This window comes from Mobula hypostoma, chromosome 25 (genome assembly GCF_963921235.1).
Source record: "Mobula hypostoma chromosome 25, sMobHyp1.1, whole genome shotgun sequence".
Lineage (NCBI taxonomy): Eukaryota > Metazoa > Chordata > Chondrichthyes > Myliobatiformes > Myliobatidae > Mobula > Mobula hypostoma.
This window is the reverse complement of record NC_086121.1, coordinates 44,728,961-44,753,514: the sequence shown is the minus strand read 5'-3', so window position 1 is coordinate 44,753,514 and position 24,554 is coordinate 44,728,961. Positions and strand designations below refer to the sequence as shown.

At 42.1% G+C, this 24,554-nt stretch overlaps 1 protein-coding gene across 10 annotated transcripts in view; it reads left to right on the top strand.

Moving 5' to 3' along the window:
• The window catches only part of usp48 (ubiquitin specific peptidase 48), a 243,158-nt gene that overhangs the window by 36,440 nt on the left and 182,164 nt on the right, over positions 1-24,554 (top strand). For 9 of the 10 annotated variants that reach the window (XR_010016075.1, XR_010016074.1, XR_010016076.1 and 6 more), the window contains exon 3: positions 1,483-1,639. The exons of the other annotated variant lie outside the window; for it this stretch is intronic. Coding sequence is in view for 4 of the 9 variants with exons in the window: in XM_063033066.1 (XP_062889136.1) it covers positions 1,483-1,639 (157 nt within the window). In the remaining 5 variants the exon portion in view is untranslated. The remainder of the gene's footprint in view (positions 1-1,482; positions 1,640-24,554) is intronic. 10 annotated transcript variants of the gene reach the window in all.

Sequence of the window (24,554 nt, the reverse complement as noted above, 5' to 3'; positions counted from 1 at the left end):
TTCATTGTACCTGTATCTCACTGTACTTGTGAACATGACAATAAACTTAACAAATTTAAGACTAACTTTCTGCCAAAATAAAGTGATAGAGCACTACAGTACAAAAACAGGCCCTTTGGCCCATTTTGTCCATTCTGAACTGTTACCTTGCCTAGTCCCATTGATCCATACCCCTCTATACCTCTGCCAGCCACCTGCTTATCCAAACATCTCTTAAATTGGAATATTTTTGAGTACTTTTGATATGTTGCTTGGATCTGTGTAAATGGCTTAACTGGCAAAGAATCCCTAAGGGTTGGAGTCATGTTTTCTTCCAGCAGATATTTTGAAGTTTAATTTGCAAGAGATTTTGGGCTCTTGGAAGTGCACTGCTTTTTTATTTTTATAGTTTTGTGTAGAAAAAAGTTAACAAAATCTTGCTGGATAATGCTGAGCTATAAGGGAAATATTTATAAAGGATTGCTCATCAACAAATATTGACTAAATATATTTTTGACGATAGTCATCCTTTGTGGTCATGTGAACAGTCACCGAAGAGAAGTATAGGTAGATCTGAAGCAGTCTCTTTGTTTGACAAAATGAGACCCAGCAGGCTTCCTATTGAGAATGCTTTGGGAGGGAAAAGGCTTACTTCACTGAACACTACAAGACATTTTTTATGCTAATGATCAAAGGACAATTCAGGACAATTCCATTTTTACAGTGCTTCCTTTGAACTACACACCACCCTCAAACCTCCCATCCAAATAATGGCTCTTAGGAACTCATTGTTTGGAGCTGCATTTCAGATTTAATCCCCAGTTCATATTGGGATCTAAAGATACGTGGTTAAAGTCAGTTGCTGACATTGTTTGGTATATGTGCTAATTCCCAAAAAAATGCTGTGACACGTTTAACTATAGTTTCACAAAGGTACAGTATATACTCTCTCAATATGGTTAAATTCTATATATCTGTAGTTAACATTTAGCACAATTTGAATAGAAGTACTCAATATTTAACAAATAATTGCATGTTCTGCTTTTACCAACTCTAAATGCAGAAATCTTTTAGATTATAAGTGCACATTCTATGACAGCTCAAGTATTAGACAAGTACATGAAGGTTTTGAGGGATATGAGCAAAATGAAGTCAAATGTTTCTGTGCTGTGTAACTCTAACTCTTATTGGGATTACATTTTATTTCCTATTTTGTTTATTAGACAAATGGCCTTAGGCTTTTTGGCTCATGTATTGGACAATGCCATAATAGCGTTACGTGAAATATTAATATTGCATTTTCGTTCCTTGTAGGCATACATTTCATGAGTTCTGTCCTTAACTCCAGTATTTGGACAGGATAAAATGAACTGTAAAGTGAAAAGTGTTCTATTTATGTCTAGTAAACTCTTTACTTTGGCAATGTTAGCAAACTTGAATATTCTCGTTGATTATAAAAGAGCCCTCATAATTCAAGTTGTTGTTGTTTTTCTTTTTCTTAAGAATGCTTTTGTAGGCCTAACTAATCTTGGAGCTACTTGTTATGTCAACACCCTGCTTCAGGTTTGGTTTCATAACCTTGAATTACGACAAGCACTGTATCTCTGCCATAGTCCTCAAAAGGAGACAGTGTTGGGACAAGGGATTGAGGAAGATGCGGGTGAGTATTAAAGAAATCTAAGCAAACTTCAATTAAGCTGTAGTGTAGTAACCTCTATTTTCATTCATATTTTCGTCTAGTGAGGATGATCCATGTGGAGATCAATAATGTAACAATCATTTCATTCTTTACACTTGTATACTGACAAATGACAATAAACAATCTTGAATCTTGATCTTGAAACTTAAGACACATTAATATAGAAGTTGATATGCGAGAATCTTGTTGCTTTTCATTGGTGATTTAAAATAAGCATGTGGAAAATGTTACCTCAATGTTTTGTGCTAAAGTATTTCATCAGTTGATGAGTATTTGATCTCAGTAAGGTTATGTGGAGAGATTAAAACTGAGTGTCAGATTGACTTTTAGGAACAGAACTGGTAGTCTACATTTGAAGACACTTTTCTACAGTCTTGGCTAGGGAAATATATTTTTCCTCTTTGCACTCGGCCAGTTAAAAACAGGCTGGAGCAAAGTAATAGACATGTTAGGATGGTAGTTTGAAGTGTGTGTATTTTAATGCTAAGAATATTATAGGTAAAAATCGTAACAGCAGAATTAGGCCATTTGGCACATCGAGTCTGCTCTGCCATATCACCATGGCTGATCCAATTTTCCTTTCAGCCCCAATCTCCTGCCTTCTCCCTGTATCTCTTCATGCCCTGACTAATCAAGAACCTATCCACCTTTGCCTTAAATATAGCCAAACACTTGGTCTCCACAGCTGCTTGTGGCAATGAATTCGCCTCTCTCTGGCTTTAGAAATTTCTGCTCATCTCCATTCTAAAAGGACACCCCTCTATTCTGAAGCTATGTCCTGTAGTCTTAGAATCCACTGCCATAGGAAACATCCTCTCCACATCCATTCTGTTGAGTCTTTTTAACATTCAATAGGTTTCAATGAGGTTATCCCTCATTTTTCTGAATTCCAGTGAGTTCAGTCCCGGAGCCATTAAACGCTTCTCATTTGACAAGCCTTTCAATTCCGGAATCACTTTCATGAACCTCCTTTGAGCCTTCTCCAATGTCAGCACATCCTTTCTTAGATCAGCGGTACAAAGCTGTTTATAATACTCCAAGTGAGGCATCACTAGTGCCTTATCTTTGCTTTTATATTCCAGTTTCTTGAAATGAACACTACCATCACATTCCTCACCACCAACTCAACCTGCAAATTAACCTTTAGGGAATCTTGCACAAGGACTCCCATGTCCTTTTGCACCAGATTTTTGAATTTTCTCACCATTTAGAAAATAGTCTACGTTTTTATTTCTTCTGCCAAAGTGCATTACCAAACACTTACCGACACTATATTCCATCTACCACTTCTTTGTCCATTCTCCGAATCAGTCTAAGTCCTTCTGTAGCCTCTGTACTTCCTCAAAACTACCTGCCTCTCCAGCTAACTTCGTATTGTCTACAACCTTGGCCACAAAAGAAACAGTCCTGTGAAACACCACTAGTCACCAGTAGCCCACCAGAAAAAGCTCCTTTTATTCCATCTTTCCTTCCTGCCAGTCAGCCAATGCTTTATCCATGCTAGTGTCTTTCCTGTATTACCATGGGCTCTTAACTTGTTAAGCAGTTTTATGTGTGGTACCTTGTCAAAGGCCTTCTGAAAATACAAGTACACAAAATCCATTGAGTCTCCATTGTCTATCATGCTTTGATATTTCTTCAAAGAATTCCAACAGATTCGTCAGATTTTCCCTTAAGATAACCATGGTGACTACAGCCTATTTTATCATGTGCCTCCAAGTATCCTGAAACCACATCCGTACAAATCGACTCCAACATCTTCCCAACCACTGAGGTCAGACTGACTGGCCTATAATATCCTTCCTTTTGCCTCTCTCCTTTCTTGAAGAATGGAGTGACATATGCAATTTTTCATTCCTCTGGAACCATGCCAGAATCAATTGATTATTGAAAGATCATTACTAATGCCTCCACAATCTCTTCAGCCACCTCTTTCAGAACCCTCTGGTCCAGGTGATTTATCTACCTTCAGACCTTTCAGTTTCCCAAGAACCTTCTCTCTAGTTATGGTAACTTCACACACTTCATGCCCCCGACACCTGGAATTTCTACTGTACTGCTAGTGTCTTCAGAAGTGAAAACTGATGCAAAGTACTTACTCAGTTGATCCACCATTTTCTTGTCCCCCGTTACTAAATCTCCATCATTATTTTCCAGCAGTCTAATACCTACTCTCGCCTCTCTTTTACACTTTATGTATCTGAAGACATTTTTGTATCTTCTTTAATAGTACTGACTAGCTTACATTTATATTCCATTGTTTCATTATTTGTTACTTTTTTTAGTTGCCTTCTGTTGATTTTTAAAGGCTTCCTAATCCTCTAACTTCTTACCAATTTTTGCTGTATTATTTGCTCTCTCTTTGGCTTAAATTGGTTTTGACTTATCTTGTCGGCCTCAGTTTTGTCATCCTGACTTTAGAATACTACTTCCTCTTTGGGATGTATCTATCCTGTGCCTTCTGAATTGCTCCAGAATTCCTGCCATTGCTGCTCTGCCTTCATACCTGTCAGTGTTCTTTTCCAACTAACTTTGGCCAGCTCCTCTCTCGTGCCTCTGTAATTCCCTTTACTCCACTGTAAAACTGAATTTAGCTTCTCCTCAAATTGCAGGGTGAATTCTATCATATTATGATCACTTGGCCCATGAGTGTTCCTTTACCTCGAATCAAATCCGGTTCATTGCACAACACCCAATCCAGAATAGCTAATCCCCCAGTGGGCTTAACCATGAGCTGCACTAAAAAGCCATCTTGTGGGCATTCTAGAAATTCCCCCTCTTGGGATCCAACGTCAACTTGATTTTCACAATCTACATGCATATTGAAATCTCCTGTGACTCTATCATAACTTTTGTCAGGCATTTTCTGTCACCTGTTGTAATTTGTAAATCACATCTTTACTACTGTTGGGGGGGGGGGTGGTGTCTGTCTATAACTCCCATCAGATCCTTTTTACCCTTGCAGCTCCTTAGCTCTACCCATGTTGATTCAACACCTTCCAACCCTATGTCACCTCTTTCTAGTTATTTGGTTTAATTTTTTACCAACAGAGCCATTCCACCCCTCTGCCTACCTGCCTGTCCTCTTGATGCACTATGTATCTTTGAATGTTAAGCTCCCAGCTGTAATCTTTGTTCAGCCACAATTCATTGATGACCACAACTGTCATCAGCCTTTCCTTGCTAGCACTCTCTGTACACACTACCTCTGTTTGTAAACTAACTACCTCATCCTCAGCACTATCATTTCTATTCCCACCACCCTGCCAAATTAGCTTAAACCCTCCCAAGTCGCTCCAGCAAACCTGCCGGGAAGGATATGGGTCCCCCTCGGGTTTGGGTGTAACTCGTCTCTTTTGTACAGATTGTACCTTCCTGAGAAGAGATCCCAATGATCCAGAAATCTGAACTGCTGCCCTTGTGCATTCATCTGGAAAATCGTCCTATTCTTAACCTTGCTGGTGCGTGGTATGGGCAGCAATCCAGAGATTACTATTCTGGAGATCCTGTTTTCCATCTTCTCTCTAGCTCCCTAAAATCTCACTTCAGGACCTCCTCAGTGGCTCGTCCACTGAGCCTGTATGGGTAGAGCTCAAAAATAGGAAGTGTGTAATCACTTTGCTGGGATTGTACTACAGACAATCAGTAGTACAATGAATAGCTACAGGGACATTGAAGAACAGATACCCAGTCAGAGTAAGGAAAGGTAAAACGATGGCGTTGTTGTCATAGGGGATTTCAACTTCTTTAATATAAACTGGGACCTTTTTAGTTCAGGATGTTTAGATGGTGCTGAATTTGCTCGGTACATTCAGGACACTTTCTTAAATGAATTTGTAGATAGTTAGGGAAAAGTGACCATAACCCCTTAAGTTTTAAGATGCCTGTAAATAAGGATAAGTATGGAACCTAGCAGGAGACTATTCTGTTGGAGCAGAGCAAATTACAAGGGTACTTGGCAGGAACTAGGGAGAATTAATTGATAGCAACTGTTTTTGGTTAAGTCCACATCTGTCAAGTGGAGGGTGTTTAAAGACCAACTGCACAGAGTAAAGAGCAGGTATGTTCCAGTAAGAAGGAAGGACAAGGATGGCAAGGTAAGAGAACCTTGTATGTTCAGAGAGGTGATGAATTTAGTCAAGAAGAAAGGAAACGTATGTAAAGCTAAGATCAAGCAGAGCCCTTAAGGATTATAAAGAAGTCAGAAACTAACACAAGAGGGGAATTAGGAAAGCCAGGAGAGGCCATGAAAAGTCCATGGCAGGTGGAATTAAAGAGAAACCCAAGCCATTCTATACATACATCAAGAACAACAACTAGGGAGAGGAGAGGGCCACTCAGTGATAGGCGGGGGAATATATGCTTGGGTGCAGAATATGGGTGAGGTCCTTAATGAATACTTTACCTGGATTTTTGCCAAGGAGAAGGACATGGAGGACAGAGAGGTCAGTGCTGTGCATATTGATGTGCTAGGGTATTTTGAGGTAAAGGAGGATGTGGTGTTGGGTCTCCTAAGGAGCGCTAAGGTGGTATGTCCTAGGGCCTGATGGGAAATATCCTAGGTTATTGGCAGGAACATAGAAAATAGGTGCAGGAGTAGGCCATTCGGCCCTTTGAGCCTGCACCGCCATTCAGTATGATCATGACTGATCATCCAACTCAGAACCCTGTACCTGCCTTCTCTCCATACCCCCTGATCCCTTTAGCCACAAGGGCCATATCTAACTCCCTCTTAGATATAGCCAATCAACTGTTTCCTGTGGCAGGGAATTCCACAGATTCACCACTCTCTGTGTGAAGAAGTTTTTCCTCATCTCGGTCCTAAAAGGCTTCCCCTTTATCCTCAAACTGTGACCCCTCATTCTGGACTTCCCCAACATCAGGAACAATCTTCCTACCTCTAGCCTGTCCAATCCCTTTAGAATTTTATACGTTGCAATATGATCCCCCCTCAATCTTCTAAATTCCAGAGAGTATAAGCCTAGTCAATCCAGTCTTTCATCATATGAAAGTCCTGTCATCCCAGGAATCAATCTGGTGAACCTTCTTTGTACTCCCTCTATGGCAAGGATGTCTTTCCTCAGATTAGGGGAGCAAAACTGCACACAATACTCCAGGTGTGGTCTCACCAAGGCCTTGTACAACTGCAGTAGTATCTCCCTGCTCCTGTACTTGAATCCTCTTGCAATGAATGCAGCATACCATTTGCCTTTTTCACCGCCTGCTGTACCTGCATGCCCACTTTCAATGACTGGTGTATAATGACACCCAGGTCTCGTTGCGCCTTTCCTTTTCCTAATCGGCCACCATTCAGATAATAAAAACGCAAACAACAGGAATTCTGCAGATGCTGGAAATTCAAGCAACACACATCAAAGTTGCTGGTGAACGCAGCAGGCCAGGCAGCATCTATAGGAAGAGGCGCAGTCGACGTTTCAGGCCGAGACCCTTCGTCAGGACTACTAGTCCTGACGAAGGGTCTCGGCCTGAAACGTCGACTGCGCCTCTTCCTATAGATGCTGCCTGGCCTGCTGCGTTCACCAGCAACTTTGATGTGTGTTATTCAGATAATAATCTGTTTTCCTGTTCTTGCCACCAAAGTGGATAATCTCACATTTATCCACATTAAATTGCATCTGCCATGAATTTGCCCACTCACCTAACCTGTCCAAGTCACCCTGCATCCTCTTAGCATCCTCCTCATAGCTGACTCTGCTGCCCAGCTTCATGTCATCTGCAAACTTGGAGATGCTGCATTTAATTCCCTCGTTTAAGTCATTAATATATATTGTAAACAAGTGGGGTCCCAGCACTGAGCCTTGCGGTACCCCACTAGTCACTGCCTGCCATTCTGAAAAGAGAGGCAAGAGAAGAAATTGTTGGGGCCTTTACCATATCTTCATGTCATCTCTAGCCACAGGTGAGGTCCTGGAGGACTGGTGAGTAGGTAATGTTGTTCCATTATTTAAGAAGGGAACAAGGGATAATCCTGGAAACTATAGACCGGTGAGTCTCACATCAGTGGTAGAGAAGTTACTGGAGGAATTCGTAGGAAAAGGATTTATGAGCATTTGGAAAATCATTGGCTTATCAGGTGGAGCCAGCATGGCTTTGTGCAGGGCAAGTCATGTTTTACTAACTTGAATGAGCTTTTTGATGAGGTGATGAGGGTAATTGATGAAGTTCAAGCTGTGGATGTTGTCTGCATGGATAAGGTGTTTGACAAAGTCCCTTATAGGAGGGTAATTCAGAAGATGAAGATGCATGGTACTCTTATTGAATTGGCTATTTAGATTCAGACGGGCTTGTCCATAGAAAACAGGGGTCATAGTTGAAGAAACTTATTCTAGCTGGAGGTCTGTCATTAGTGGTGTTCCGCAGGGATCTGTACTGGAACTTCTGCTCTTTGTCATGTATATAAATGACCAGGATGAAAATGAATAGGACATGAGTAGGTTAGTAAGCTTGCAGATGATATGAAGATTGGTGGTGTTGTGGATAGCATAGATGACTGGCAAAGAATATAGTGGGATATAGATCAGTTGCAGATATGGGCAGAGAAATGGCAGATAGAATTTAACCTGGCCAATTGTGTAGTGCTGCACCTGTATAGGTCAAATATAAAGAGATAGTACACTGTTCAGGGCAAGACCCTAAACAGTGTTGATGAGCTTGTGATCTTGTGTTCCAAGTTCATAGCTCCCTGAAAGTAGCTGCATAGGTTGTTAGGGTGGTCATGCTTGTCTTTATTAGTGGAGGCATTGAGTTCAAAAGTCAGGAAGTTGTGTTGTAGCTTTATAAAACTCTAGTTAGGCTGCACCTGGAGCATTATACGAAGGATAGTGAGGCTTTGGAGATGGAGAGGATGCAGAAGAGGTTTTCCAGGATAGGACATATTCTATGAGAGGTTTGTCATACTTGTGTTTACTCTCAAGCGGCAGAGGCTGAGTGTCGATCTGATGGAGGCTTATAAGATTATGAGTGGCATAGATGTAGGTTAATTGCAAGTACGGAGGAAGAACTACAAAAATGGGTCTATCTATCAATTGCAAAAAGACAGAATGTATGGTGATATCCAGAAAGAAGGAGAATCCTGTCTGCAGGCTGAGAATAAACGGGGAAGACATAAAACAAGTACAGAACTTTTGCTACTTAGGAAGCTGGGTGACATCAGATGGCAGGTGCGACCTGGACATCAAAAGAAGAATAGGGATGGCAAAAGACACCTTTTCGAGAATGGAGAGTATGCTGACCAATACTAAACTAGGCATGACAACCTGCAATTGTTGGACAATATTTAGTAACATGAGGAAACGAATTGAAGCAGCAGAGATGTGGTTTTTGAGGAGGATGCAAAGAATATGGATGAAACGAATCTCTAATGAGGATGTCATGAACAGAGCAAACACAAAAAGAAAAATAATGTATGCGATCATGTAAAGGCAATGTAACTTAATTGGACATGTGATTAGGAAAGAGGAGTTAGAATGCACGATAATTATGGGAAAGATTGAAAGGAAGAAAGCAAGAGGAAGACAAAGACAAATGATGATGGAGACAGCAGCCAGAGAACTGGAAATGAATACCAATGAATTAATCCACTTGACCCGAAACAGGAGTGTGTGGGCCATGGCACGGCACAGCACCTGATGATGATAAGATGTAGATTAGATGGACTATCTTTTTCCACGGGTTGGAATATCTAATACCAGAGGACATGCATTTAAGGTGAGGAGATAATTTCAAAGGAAACATGAGAGGCAATATTTTTACACAGGTGGGTGACTGGAATGCGTTGCCTGAGGAGGTGGTAGAGGCAGATACATAAGAGCAGTGTTTCCCAACCCTTTTTTTAGCCCTTCACACTAGCCAAAGCTTCTCTTAAGCAGAATATACTTTCCGGCACCCCTTTTGTATAAAAATGTCTGCCATATGCTAACATGAGAAAAATGATTCTGCTTTAAATTTTTGTTTGTCTTTAAATTTAGCATACAGCAGCTTTGATATCAATGTGATCCTTGAGCATGAACATTATTAGCAAGAGTTGAAATATCTGGTTCAAGTGTGATAGCAAAATCCTTAACTCCCCATATGTAATAATGTCCAAGCCATTTCTGTTTTTTGAGAATATCTGGTTCATTGCACTGAAGCTTCTTTCAACAAGGTAGGAGGATGGGAATGTAATGAAGAGCAGTTTGGTTTCTCGCTAAAGACCAGGAAACTTGAAATGACATCGCAGCCATGTACAACAAAAGCTGACATTTTTGAAAAGCATTTTTGTTTCTTCATCATTCTGAATTTTGGTAATTTCTTCTTGCAAGCTCTTTCTGTTCTTCCACCTTGCAAAATAATGGGTTAATTACCCATTCCAGAATTTCCAGATCATTCAAATCCTTGAATCGATTCTGAAAATCCTTCTTCAGTGACTTCAGATGTAAGCAGTACTCTTGCAAATCACCATATGTGAAGGAGAGTGCCATACTTTCTATGCAGGGGAACTGAGGACATTCTTTTCCCAGTGTTTTCCAATTTTCCAATAAAAGTGGACACCACTTTTTGCCTGGATTAAATTGGAATCCTCACCCTGGAGTTTCATATTTGGAATGTTCATTTTGTCATACAGATCGGCTACATATGCCGCATCTGCGTGCAGAAGCTCAATCTTGTTTCCTGAGTGCTTGTTGACTTTGAGCAAAAATTCAACCATGGCGTCAAAATGATCAAAGAAAAGTTTTAAGTGGCAGCCTTTTGACAGCCAACACAGCTCAGTGAGAAGAAGCAAGTGTTCAATTTATTCATTGTTATCTTGGCATAAACATAGGAAAAAAACCTACAAAACAATACAGGCACTTCGGCCTACAAAGCTGTGCTGAACATGTCCCTACCTTAGAACTACCTAGGCTTTACCCATAGTCCTCTATTTTTCTAAGCCCCACGTAGCCATCCAGGAGTCTCTTAAAAGACCCTATCGTTTCCGCCTCCACCACTGCCGCCGGCAGACCATTCCACGCACTCACCACTCTGCTTAAAAAAAACTTACCCAACATCTCCTCTGTACTTAATCCCACGATTAATGAAGGCCCATGCATCATATGCATTGACTCTGAGTCAACCTGTGTAGCAGCTTTGAGTGTCCTATGGACTCGGACCCCAAGATCCCTCTGATCCTCCACACTGCCAAGAGTCTTACCATTAATGCTATATTCTGCCATCTTATTTGACCTACCAAAATGAACCACCTCATATTTACCTGGGTTGAACTCCATCTGCCACTTCTCAGCCCAGTTTTGCATCCTATCAATGTCCCATTGTAACGTCTGACAGCCCTCCACACTATCCACAACACCCCCGACCTTTGTGTCATCAGAAGATTTACTAACGCATCCCTCCACTTCCTCATCCAGGTCATTTATAAAAATTACAAAGAGTAGGGGTCTCAGAACAGATCCCTGAGGCACACCACTGGTCACCGGCCTCCATGCAGATTATGGTCCCCCTCGGATTCAAGTGCAAGCCATCCTTTTTGTACACGTCACACCTGCCCCAGAAGAGGTCCCAATGATCCAGAAATCTGAATCCCTGCCCCCTACTCCAATCCCTCAGCCATGCATTTATCGTTCACCTTATTCTATTCCTGTACTCACTGTCACGTGGCACAGGCAGTAATCCCGAGATTGCTATCTTTTGATGTCCTGCTTCTCATCTTCTTTCCTAACTCCCTGTAGTCTGTTTTCAGGACCACCTCCCTTTTCCTACCCATGTCATTGGTACCAATATGTACCACGACCTCTGGCTGTTCTCCTTCCCACTTCCTGTGGACGCGATCAGAAACATCCCGGACCCTGGCACCTGGGAGGCAGAATCTTTCCTGTATCCACAGAATCGCCTATCTGACCCCCTAACTATAGAGTCTCCAGTCACTGCTGCCATCTGTCAAGTAAGGTGCCGTGCACAATTCTGATTTGATGGAGGCAGACGTGAGAGCACGGAGGAACATCTGGTAAAACTTCTGAAATGCCTGTTTCGCTGCTGCTGCTACTGTGTGATCCAGAACCACCGGAGGGGAAGGCCCCGAGTCCTTGGCTTTGCTTGTTGCTCGGCGGCCAGGGCCGGGGTCGAAACGCTGGGCAGAGATGCTGCTCGGTGCTCGGTGTCGTAGGGCTGGTAGGAGGCTCGAAGTTTTCGGATGGACTCAGAGTCGGCTGCTTCCAGGATGCTGCATTGGCAAGTTTGCGGCGCGGGAGGCTCAAGGCAGGGAGTTTCTCCCTTCTACCGTCTGCGTGAGATGTTGGGGCTATTGGGACTTTGAGACTTTCTTTTACCGTGCCCATGGTCTGCTCTTCATCAAATTACGGCATTGTTTTGCAGTGTTGTAACTATATGTTATAATTATGTGGTTTTTGTCAGTTTTAGTCTTGGTCTGTCCTGTGTTTCTGTGATATCATACTGGAGGAACATTGTATCATTTCTTAATGCATGCATTTCTAAATGACAATAAACGAGGACTGAGTGTCCTCATAATCTAATCTAATCTAATCCTCTTCCTTTCCCTACCCTTCTGAGCCACGGGGTCAGACTCTGTGCCAGAGGTGCAACGACTGTTGCTTCCCCCAGGTAGGCCGTCTCCCCCAACAGTACTCAAACAGGAATACTCTTGCCCTTCCCTCTCACTTGTCTGTCTCCCCAAGCCAAAACTGGCAAAATATTTTGCTATTTAATGGATGAGCTATAATTTTGTTGATAGCAGATATTACAAGAGTCATGCTTGAAAAAAAAAGTCGCTGGCTGAGGTTTTTGGCTGCGAGATGTTGACAATGAATTACACAATGGATTGACAATAGACAATAGGTGCAGGAGTAGGCCATTCGGCCCTTTGAGCCAGCACCGCCATTCACTGTGATCATGGCTGATCATCCACAATTAGTATCCAGTTCCTGCCTTATCCCCATAACCTTTGATTCCGCTATCTTTAAGGGCTCTATTCATCTCTTTCTTGAAAGCATCCACTGCCTTCTGGGGCAGAACATTCCACATATCCACCACTCTCTGGGTGAAAAAGTTTTTCCTCAAATCCGTTCTAAATGGCCTACCCCTTGTTCTTAAACTGTGGCCTTTGGTTCTGGGCTCACCCATCAGCAAGAACATGCTTCCTGTCTCCAGCGTGTGCAATCCCTTAATAATCTTGTATGTTTCAATCAGATCCCCTCTCATCCCTCTAAATTCCAGTGTATGCAAGCCCATTCGTTCCAACTTTCAATATATGACAGTCCCACCATCCCGGGAATTAACTTTCTCAACCTATGCTGCACTCCCTCAATAGCAAGAATGTCCTTCCTTAAATTTGGAGACCAAAACTGCATACAATACTCCAGGTGTGGTCTCACCAGGGCCCTGTACAGCTGCAGAAGGACCTCTTTGCTCCTATACTCAATTCCCCTTGTTATGAAGGCCAGCATGCCATTAGCTTTCTTCACTGCCTGCTGTATCTGCATGCTTACTTTCAGTGACTGATGTACAAGGTCACCTAGATCTCGTTGTACTTCCCCTTTTCCAAACTTGACTCCATTTAGATAATAATCTACCTTCCTGTTCTTACCACCAAAGTGGATAACCTCACATTTATCCATACCGGCATTCTCATAACATCCTCCTCACATTTCACACTGCCACCCAGCTTTGTGTCATCTGCAAATTTGCTAATATTACTTTTAATCCCTTCATCTAAATCATTAATGTATATTGTAAATAGCTGCGGTCCCAGCACTGAACCCTGCGGTACCCCACTGGTCACCGCCTGCCATTCCGAAAGGGACCTGTTAATCGCTACTCTTTGTTTCCTCTCAGCCAGCCAATTTTCAATCAGTACTCTGCCCCCAATACCATGTGCCCTAATTTTGCCCACTAATTTCCTATGTGGGACTTTATCAAAGGCTTTCTGAAAGTCCAGGTACACTACATCCACTGGCTCTCCCTTGTCCTTTTTCATAGTTACATCCTCAAAAAAAATTCCAGAAGATTAGTCAAGCACGATTTCCCCTTCGTAAATCCATGCTGACTGGGACCTGTCCTGTTACTGCTATCCAAATGTGTCGTAATTTCATCTTTTATAATTGACTCCAGCATCTTTCCCACCACTGACGTCAGTCTAACCGGTCTATAATTCCCTGTTTTCTCTCTTCCTCCCTTCTTGAAGAGAGGGACAACATTAGCCACCCTCCAATCCACAGGAACTGATCCTGAATCTATAGAACATTGGAAAATGATTACCAATGCATCCACAGTTTCTAAAGTCACCTCCTTAAGTACCCTGGGATACAGACCATCAGGTCCTGGGGACTTATCAGCCTTCAGACCCAACAGTCTATCCAACACCATTTCCTGCCTAATATAAATTTCCTTCATTTCATCCATTACCCTGGGTCCTTTGGCCGCTATTATATCTGGGAGATTGTTTGTGTCTTCCCTAGTGAAGGCAGATCCAAAGTACCTGTTCGACTCGTCTGCCATTTCCTTGTTCCCCATAATATATTCACCCCTTTCTGTCTTCAAGGGCCCAATTTTGGTCTTAACTATTTTTTTCCTTTTCACATACCTAAAGAAGCTTTTACTATCCTCCTTTATATTCTTGGCTAGTTTACCTTCGTACCTCATTTTTTTTCCGCGTATTGCCTTTTTAGTTATCTTCTGTTGCTCTTTAAAAGTTTCCCAATCCTCCGGCTTCCCACTCGTCTTTGCTATGTTATACTTCTTCTCTTTTATTTTTATACTGTCCTTTACTTCCCTTGTCAGCCACGGCCTCCCCTTACTCCCCTTAGGATCTTTCTTCCTCTTTGGAATGAACTGATCCTGCACCTTCCGCATTATTCCCAGAAATACCTGCCATTGTTGTTCCACTGTCATCCCTGCTAGGGTATTGTTCCATTGAACTTTGGCCAGCTCCTCCTCCTTAGCACCATAGTCCCCTTTGTTCAACTGTAATACTGACACTTCCGATTTTCCCTTCTCCCTCTCGGTTTGCAGATTAAAACATTATATTATGGTCACTACCTCTTAATGGCTCCTTTACCTTGAGGTCCCTGATCAAATCCGGTTCATTGCACAACACTAAATCTAGAATTGCCTTCTCTCTGGTAGGCTCCAGTACAAGCTGTTCTAAGAATCCATTGCACACAGACTTGGAATTTCTTTTTGCCACTAAACTAGCATGATGCTCCATCTGTTGCGCAAGCAATTACAAACGTTTGTATATTTCCAATTGGAATACCTTTATCCTCAATATACATTTTGCGCTCATTGTAAATTGATTCTTCGTTGATATTTGTATTTAATTTTTTATATAAACTTTTCCATTTTTGATCAATTGTACATATGCCATCAGTAATGCCTTATTGTCTCCATTTGTATCCCAAATTCTGCTTTTCTTGTAGCTCTGTCCATAGTTGATGCTCATTGTCTTCACTCACTTTGTCAATATGACAAGCTACAGAGTTATTAGTCAGAGGAATTAACTTTAAAATACTGGTTTCCATTTTGAGAACAGTGGTGAGCACTGCTGATAGAGCAGGCATTATTGATCTTTTACCAATTGTATGAGACTTTCCACACTTTGCAATCATGTTGGAAATGTTATGAGAAGCAATGAGATCACTATCTTTCTTGACAAATGACTCGAATGTGCAATGCTTTTCAAATGCTTTCATCTCTGGAACTGAGTAATACCATAGGTAGCCTTTTTACGATGTCTTTTATGGAAGTGTTTCTGCAACCTTATGGTTTCATGACTTCCATTAGACGGTACAGTATTACAAATAAAACACATAGGGCATTGTTGATCAGACTGGAGTGGAATAAAACCGTACTCCAGGTATGTGACATTGGATTGACACACATTCTATAGTTTTCTGTTTCTCAGCAGGCTTAGAATTCAAGGCTTCACCTGCCTTCTGACTCATAGAATAGAGATTGTGCCATACGTGTTTATGCATTGTTAATGGAGCTAAATTAAAATATAAAATTGATACAAACTTGGAATGCTAATCGGACGTTGACGACAGCAGTAAGAAGACGCAGATGAAATAATGGTAGCGGCATGCAAAAGAACGGCGAGGCGAAGATGAAGGATGAAGACGATTGCAACAGCTAAAATTACATTGACAAGGATTCAGACTGGAACCTGAATGTTAGTCGGGATAGAGCTGGTGTTCGGCAAGCTACCTTTATACTATTCCAGTTAACATGAATGACCAATCACGTAAGGTCTCATAATCCTCAAAGATGGTTTTTGACTGCACATATGAATACATCTCACTTTGAACACCTCAGAGAATCTTCATCGTTGGCAGGTTCACTGATTGGCTGTATTTCGCTGTTTGATTCCGGCTAGCGCTGTATCGTTGCACGACCTGTTTTCTGTAGATCTGTAGACAACGTTGAGAGGGTGTACTTCAGTTCCCAACTGTTGAATTGCATGAACTTGTTTCGTGCCACGAGAAAAGGGGAACTGTTGGCATCCTGGTCACTAGTGTATGCATCCCCTATAATATCTGTTTGTTTGGTAAGGTCAGATGAGATTGCTGAGTTTCAGATGCATTGTGACAACAAGTTCTCACCGCCTGCAGAGCTATGGTTTATCCTGTGTTCTGGTGCCTCATCCTTTGTTTTTGGCAGTGTCTGTTCTACTAACAGTCAGTTAGGTCTCGTGCCTCAAGTTATGGTGCTGCTTACTGCCACTACCCCCCCCCCAAAGAATCTTGAATACCCCCTGATAACTCCTGTTTCCCCTATCACCCCCTTAGGACATGTAACCACCCCCCTTGGGAATCACTACATATCACTGCATTGGAGACTTTTAAGAGACATTTAGATAGGCACGTAAATGTGAGAAAAATGAAAGGATATGGGAATTGTGTCGGCAGAGGAGATTAGCTACATAGCTATTTGATTACTGAGTTAATTGGTTCCGCACAAAATTGTAGGTTCAAGGGCCTGATCCTGTGGTGTACAGTTCTATGTTCTATGTTAAAGATAGAAACTATCAGTGTGTCCCTTTAAGAATGTATGTTGATGTCATGATATAGGTCTGTAATTTTCTTCACCAATACCCTCTGGTTCATTGAACTTGAAAACTCATTGCCTGCTGATATTTGAAGTTGACCTTTGCTGTGAAATTTAACTAAAAAGTGGATGTGAAAAGACAGGGTAATTTTTAATGCCAAGCACCAATTCATCTTTTTCTGAATCATTTAGAATAATTTGTTGTCTCCTTGATGAGAGTCTGTATGGTTCAGCAGGTATGATAAATAATGTGTTCTATGCCAGAGAGGAAAATCTTACCAAATGATTTTTACACACATCTTTGAAAATTGCTACCTTTCAGTAATATGCTTTGAACTGTTGAGGTGGGTCTTCGATCAATCCAGAGCTTGTAGCATTAATAGAGTCGTCGGCGAGCCACACATTATCTAACTCTATCCTCATTTCCTTCTGTTATTTCACTTTGATGAACATAGTAAGCTGGTTCAAAGCATCAGTTGACATTTAGATCCATCCAACTAATTGGTCCATATTTCTTCTGAATTTGTTTTTTAATGTCACATGGCCTCATAGTTTTGGAGTTTTTGTCAAATTTAATGATACAAGATATCTGTCATATTGCAGCATATAATCCTTCTTTCTACTGGTATTCTATTTTGGGATGAATACACAGCCTTATGGTAAATACAGATATTTTTAACTCCTTAAGAAGCGCAATTATGTCCCCCAAAAGCTGAACTTAGACCATGCCACTACCCTGAGAGTTGTACTCTAAAGTTAAATCTGCAGCGATCAAAGGAAATATCCCTCATTTCAATGGATGGAGTGAACTGCAATCTTTCTGCTTAACTGCTATTCACAGGAGCAATATAGAAATTTTACTTAAAGCTAGCATCATATATTCAACACACTTAATAAACCAAGACATGATTGAAATATTTTAGGCTGTACAGCATTGTCCTTTATGCTCGTTGGGTCTAAATTCTTAATCCCTATGGAAGCATCATAGGGCACCAAACTGTGTGGGGACAGTGCAGTCAAATATACAATAAAAAGAAAACTGCATCAGTACAGTAGTCAGAACAGACATGGGATGACAAGGCACAGAGATGAAATGCTGAACTAAAATGCATCCAAATTAGTGCAAGGAGTCTGATGACCAAGGCAGATTGATCAGAGCTCATGGTTAGGGGATGATTACTTTGCTACGCAATTGCTAGAGGTCTCCTAACAATCAAAGTGGAGAAGGTATCCATTCAAGCTGCAGAGAGTATAAGAAAATTGTACTAGTAGGATATATTTCCACAATATTAACTCTGATTATTTTGGAATGGAAGGAAAATTAGGGGATGGAATTTTTAAAGTGCAGCTATGTAAGCTTTCTGAGCGCATATGTAGATTGTTCTACAATACAAGGAGGGGTCTACTGAACATAATTCTAGGGAAAGTAGCTAAGCAAGCCGTTGGATTGTCAGTGGAGGGGATTTTGGTGATTGTGTCCACAAGTCTAAATTTCAGGGTAGTTACAAGGTGGTCAGGAAATTAAGATCTCAAATCAGGAGAAGGCAAAAGAAGGCAAACTCTTTAAGAAGGGAGGAGAGCAAAAGAAAGGAAATTATTGACCAGTTAGCCCAGCCTCAGTGGTTGGGAAGTATTGGAGTCTATTATTAAGGATGAGGTTTCATGGTAGTTGGAGACTAATGATAAAATAAATCTTGCCTGACAAATCTGTTAGAGTTCTTCGAGGAAGTAACAAGCAGGGTGAACAAAGGAGGGGCATTTCCTTTGTCATGTACTTGGATTTTCAGAAGACATTAGCTACAGTGCCACACATGAGGCTGCTTAACAAGATAAAACCCTATGGTGTCACATGAAAGATACTGGCATGGATGAGGAGTGGCTGAGAGGCAGGAAGCAGCGAGTGGGAATAAAGTGGGCCTCTTCTGGTTGGCTGCCAGTGACTAGTAGTGTTCCTCAGGTCAGTCTTTGGACTGCTACTCTTCACATTATTTGACAGTAATTTAGATAATGGAATTGATAGCTTTGTGGCAAAGTTTACGGATGATACAAAGATAGATGGAGGGCTAGGTAGTGCTGAGGAAGCAATGTAGCAGGACTTGGAGAAATTGGAAAATGGGCAAAAAGTGGCAGATGGAAGACAGCGAGAAATGTGTGATGATGCATTTTGGTAAAAGGAACAATAGTGTGGACTGTTATTTAAATGGGGAGAAGGTTCAAACATCAGAGATGCAGAGGGACTCGGGAGTCCTCGTGCAAGACTCCGAGAAGGTTAATTTACAGGTTGAATCTGTGGTGAAGAAGGCAAATGCTTGTTGGTATTTATTTCAAGGGGAAAAGAATGTAAAAGCAAGCAGATAACGCTGAGCCTTTATAAGACACTGGTCAGGCCGCACTTGGGAGTATTTTCACAGTTTTAGGGCCCATATCTCAGAAAGAATGTGTTGTCATTGGAGAGAGTCCGGCGGAGATTTACGAGGATGATTCTGGGAATGAAGGGGTTATCATATGAGGTTTGTTTGGCAGCTTTGGGCCTGTAGTCACTGGAATTTAGAAGCATGCGGCGGGGTGGGGGGAATTCCATAGAAACTTATCGAATGTTCTAAGAACTATATAAGGTGGATGTAGAGAGGATGTTTCCTATGGTGGGGGTGTCCAGATAGAGAGCACAGCCTCAAAATTGAGGGGTGACCTTTTAGAACAGAGGTAAGGAAGAATTATTTTTAGTCAGAGAGTAGTGAATCTGTGGAATACTCTGCCACAGATTGTGACGGAGGCCAAGTCGGTGGGTATATTTAATGCGGTAGCATCAAAAGATGTAGTGAGAAGGCAGGTGAATGGGGTTGAATGGGATCCAGTATCAGGCATGATGGAATGAAGGAACATACTAGATGGGCTGAATGGCCTAACTCTGCTCCTATGTCTTATGGTCTAAGGCCAGAGTCAGAATCGTAAGATAACACACGGGAATAACAATGGGAAAAAACAAAGTTGGTAAAAAAAAAGATAGATTAAAAAAAGACTCAGCAGGTCAAGCAGCATCTGTGGAGGTAAAGGTTTGACATTTCGCATTGATCGCAGACAGTTGCAAGAAACAGGCTGTGATAGTAGGTGATTTTAACTTTCCACATATTGTCTGGGACTCCTATACTATATGGGATACTGTATGTTGGATGGGATTTAGCTGTCAAATGTGTTCAGGAAAGTTTCCTTACTCAATATATTGAGGTTCCAACTAGAGAGAGTGTCATACTCGATCTCTTATTAGGGAATGAGACGGGGCAGATGACAGAATTGTGTGTAGGGGAACACTTTAGATCTAGTGATCATAATGGCATTAATTTTAAAATGAAGGATAAGGATATGCCTGGTCCTCGTTAAGTTTCTATATTGGAAAAAGACTAATTTTGATGGTATCAGAAAGGATCTGGCAAGTATGGATTGGGACAGGTTGTTTCCTGGCAAAGGTGTGTTTAATAAGTGTGAGGCCTTCAAAAGTGAAATTTTGAGAGTACAGAGTATCTACGTTTCTGTCAGAATAAAAGGCAAAGGTATCAGATTTAGGGAACCTTGGTTTTTGAGAGATGTTGAGGCCTTGGTAAGAAGACAAACAAGTATAGAAGGTATAGGCAGGAAATAATAAATGAGGTACTTGAGTATAAGAAATGCCAGAGAACACTTCAAAGTTTGAAATAAATTTATTATCTAAGTACATATACGTCACATAATCTACACAGATTCACTTTTTTTCAGGCATTCATAGTAAATAGAAAGAAGCACAATAGAATCAATGAAAAACCGCACACATGTGGATAAACAAAATTTAAGAAGGAAAAGAGGAGGGCTAAAAGAAGGGATGAGTTTGCTCCAGCAGACAAAGTGAAGGAGAATCCCAAGGACTTCTGCAGATGTATTAAGAGGGACAAAATTGGTCCTCTTGAAGATCAGAGTGGTCATCTATGAATGGAGTCGAAAGAAATGGGGAGATCTTAAATGTAATTTTTCCATTTGCATTTCCTCAGAAGATGGACTGGGGGGTCTATAAATGTGAGGCCACATAGTAGTAAGGTCATGGACTATATTCAGATTACAAAGGAAGAGGTGCTTGCCGTCTTGAGACAAATTATGGTGGCTAAATCCCCTGGACCTGAGAAGGTGTTTCCTCGTATCTTGTGGGAGGGTAGTGGAGATATTGCAGAGGTATTTAAAATGTCTTTAGCCATGGATGTGTGGGCACGTGGCTAAGTGGTTAAGGCATTGGACTAGCAACCTGAAGGTTGTGAGTTCGAGCCCCAGCCGAGGCAATGTGTGTTGTGTCCTTGAGCAAGGCACTTAATCACACATTGCTCTGCGACGACACTGGTGCCAAGCTGTATGGGTCCTAATGCCCTTCCTTTGGACAACATTGGTGTCGTGGAGAGGGGAGACTTGCAGCATGGGCAACTGCTGGTCTTCCATACAACCTTGCCCAGGCCTGCGCCCTGGAGAGTGAAGACTTCCCAGGCGCAGATCCAGGGTCTCGCAAGACTAACGGATGCCTTTACTTAGCCATGGATGAAGTGCTGGAGGATTGGAGAATAGCTAATATTGTTTCCTTGTTTAAGACGTGCTCTAAGAATAAGATGAGAAACTCATAGCAAGAGGATTCGAGTACAGGAGCAGGGAGGTACTACTTCAGTTGTACAAGGCCTTGGTGAGACCACACCTGGAGTATTCTGTGCAGTTTTGGTCCCCTAATCTGAGGAAAGACATTCTTGCTGTAGAGGGAGTACAACGAAGGTTCACCAGATTGATTCCTGGGATGACAGGACTTTCATATGATGAAAGACTGGATTGACTAGGCTTATACTCTCTGGAATTTAGAAGATTGAGGGGGGATCATATTGCAACGTATAAAATTCTAAAGGGATTGGACAGGCTAGAGGTAGGAAGATTGTTCCTGATGTTGGGGAAGTCCAGAATGAGGGGTCACAGTTTGAGGATAAAGGGGAAGCCTTTTAGGACCGAGATGAGGAAAAACTTCTTCACACAGAGAGTGGTGAATCTGTGGAATTCCCTGCCACAGGAAACAGTTGATTGGCTATATCTAAGAGGGAGTTAGATATGGCCCTTGTGGCTAAAGGGATCAGGGGGTATGGAGAGAAGGCAGGTACAGGGTTCTGAGTTGGATGATCAGTCATGATCATACTGAATGGCGGTGCAGGTTCAAAGGGCCGAATAGCCTACTCCTGCACCTATTTTCTATGTTTCTATAGGCTGGTGAGCCTGACATCAGTGTGTAAGTTATTGGAAGGTATTCTAAAGGACCAGATATACAAATATTTGGATAGACAGGGATTGATTAGGGATAGTCAGCATGGCTTTGTGTGTGGTAGGTTGTCTCGAACCATTCTTATAGAGTTTTTTGAGGAAGTTCCCAGGAAAGTGGATGGTGCCTACATGGACTTTGGCAAAGTCCCTCATGGGAAGTTTAAGATGGCACTTCTGAAGTCGGTCGACAGCTTGCTGATGGTTCATAAAGCAAGAAATACAACTACGAACAACACATTTTCTGTGGAAAATTGTAGTAAACGATCACCACAAACAACGAAGAGACGAGTGAAGGTGAGGCTGACTCAATGTGCATGTGCGAGTGAGGTTGTGGCAGGTTCAAGGAGAAGTGGTCAGAGGAGGTTCAAGGCATGTTCGAGGAGAAGTGGTTGGAGTCAGAGATGGATTTGGAGCAAGAGAAGAAGAGGAGTTTCAGAGCCCATCCATCTAAACCGCGAGCCCGGTCTGATTGATCAAGGTGCCGGGCCGACTTGGAAAGTTCGGGTACGGGCCAGATCATGGCTGTGGGGTCCAGGCCCAGAGTGTATCAAAGTGACAGTTGCTGGGTCCTAGTGCGGGGAACAACCCGATGTTTGGACAACTTAAACACCATGCTGCATGGATTGATGAGGCCAGGTGTGGGGACCGGAGGTTGCTGCTCTGCGATGTTTATTCCACGCTCTGCAACACTGAGACTGAAGCTGTGGCCTGCTGTGGCTGCTCTAGGCTTTGTATCTATGGACTCATTTTAGTTCCGAATGCTGTTGCTTGCCTTTATTGTTTACAAAATATGTGTTCCCCCACCCCTGTGCATTGGGTTTTTGTTGGTCTTTTTTTAAAATGGCTTCTTTTGGGTTTCTTGTCTTATGGCTGACTGTAAGGAGACAAATCTGAAAGTTGTATAATTTTTACATGTTGAAAATAAATGTACTTTAAACTTTGAGAAGGTTAAGTTGCTTGGCATTTAGGATTGGGTAGTAAATTGGATTAGACATTGGTTTTGCGGGAGAAGCTGGAGAGTGGTAGGAGAGTGGTCTCTTTCTCCTTTCTGGAGGCCTGTGATCTGTTCTGTGCCGCAGGGATTGGTGCTGTATCTGCTATTGTTTATCATCTACATCAGTGATCTGGATGATGATGTGGTAAACTGATGTAGTGGGTGGATATCAGAGCTTGCAGTGGGAACTGGACCAGTTGGAAAAATCGGCTAAGAAATGGCAGATGGAATTTAATGCAGACAAGTGCAAGGTATTACACTTTGGAAGGGCAAACCAGGGTAGGGCTTATACGGTGAGTGGGAGTAGAAACATAGAAAGCCTACGGCATAATACAGGCCCTTCGGCCCACAAAGTTGTGCCGAACATGTCCCTACCTTAGAAATTACTAGGCTTACCTATAGCCCTCTATTTTTCTAAGCTCCGTGTACCTATCCAAAAGTCTCTTAAAAGACCCTATCGTATCCGCCTCCACCACTGTTGCTGGCAGCACATTCCATGCACTCACCACTCTCTGAGTAAAAAACTTAACCCTGACATCTCCTCTGTACCTACTCCCCAGCACCTTAAACCTGTGCCCTCTTGTGGCAACCATTTCAGCCCTGGGAAGAAGCCTCTTGACTATCCACACGAACAATGCCTCTCATCATCTTATACACCTCTATCAGTGCACTGTGGAGTACAGTAGAACAGAGAGATCTGAGAGTACAACTCCATAATTCCTTGGAAGTGGCATCACAGGGAGATAAGGTCGAAAAGAAAGCTTTTGGCATATTGGTTTTTCATAAATCAAAGTATTGAGTGCAGGAGTAGATGTTATGTTGAAGTTCTCTAAGATGTTGTTGAGGTTTAATTTGGAGTATTGTGTGCAGTTCTGGTCACCTACCTACAGGACAGATATCAATAAGATTGAAAGAGTGCAGAGAAAATTTGGAAGGATGTTGCTGGGATTTGAGGACCAAAGTTATAAGGAAAGGTTGAATAGGTTAAGATTTTATTCCCTGGAGTGCAAGAGATGAGGGGAGATTTGATAGAGGTATACAAAGCTATGAGGAAAATAGATGGGGTAAATACGAGTAACCTTTTTCCACTGAGGGACTAGAACTAGGGATCATGGGTGAAGATCATGAGGGAGTTAGATATGGCCCTTGTGGCTAAAGGGATCAGGGGTGTGGAGGGAAGGCTGGTACAGGGTTCTGAGTTGGATGATCAGCCATGATCATACTGAATGGCGGTGCAGGCTCAAAGGGCCGAATGGCCTACTCCTGCACCTATTTTCTATGTTTCTATGAAGGGTGAAAATTTTAGTGGAACTTGAGGGGGAAATTCTTTTATTAGATACAGCACGGAGTAGGCCCTTCTAGCTGCTCCACCCAGCAACCCCTGATTTAACCCTAACCTCATCTCGGGACAACTTACAATGACAAATGAACCTACCAGTACATCTTCGGACAGTGGGAGGAAACCAGAGCACCTGGAGAAAGCCCATGCGGTCACAGGGAGAACATATAATCTCCTTGTAG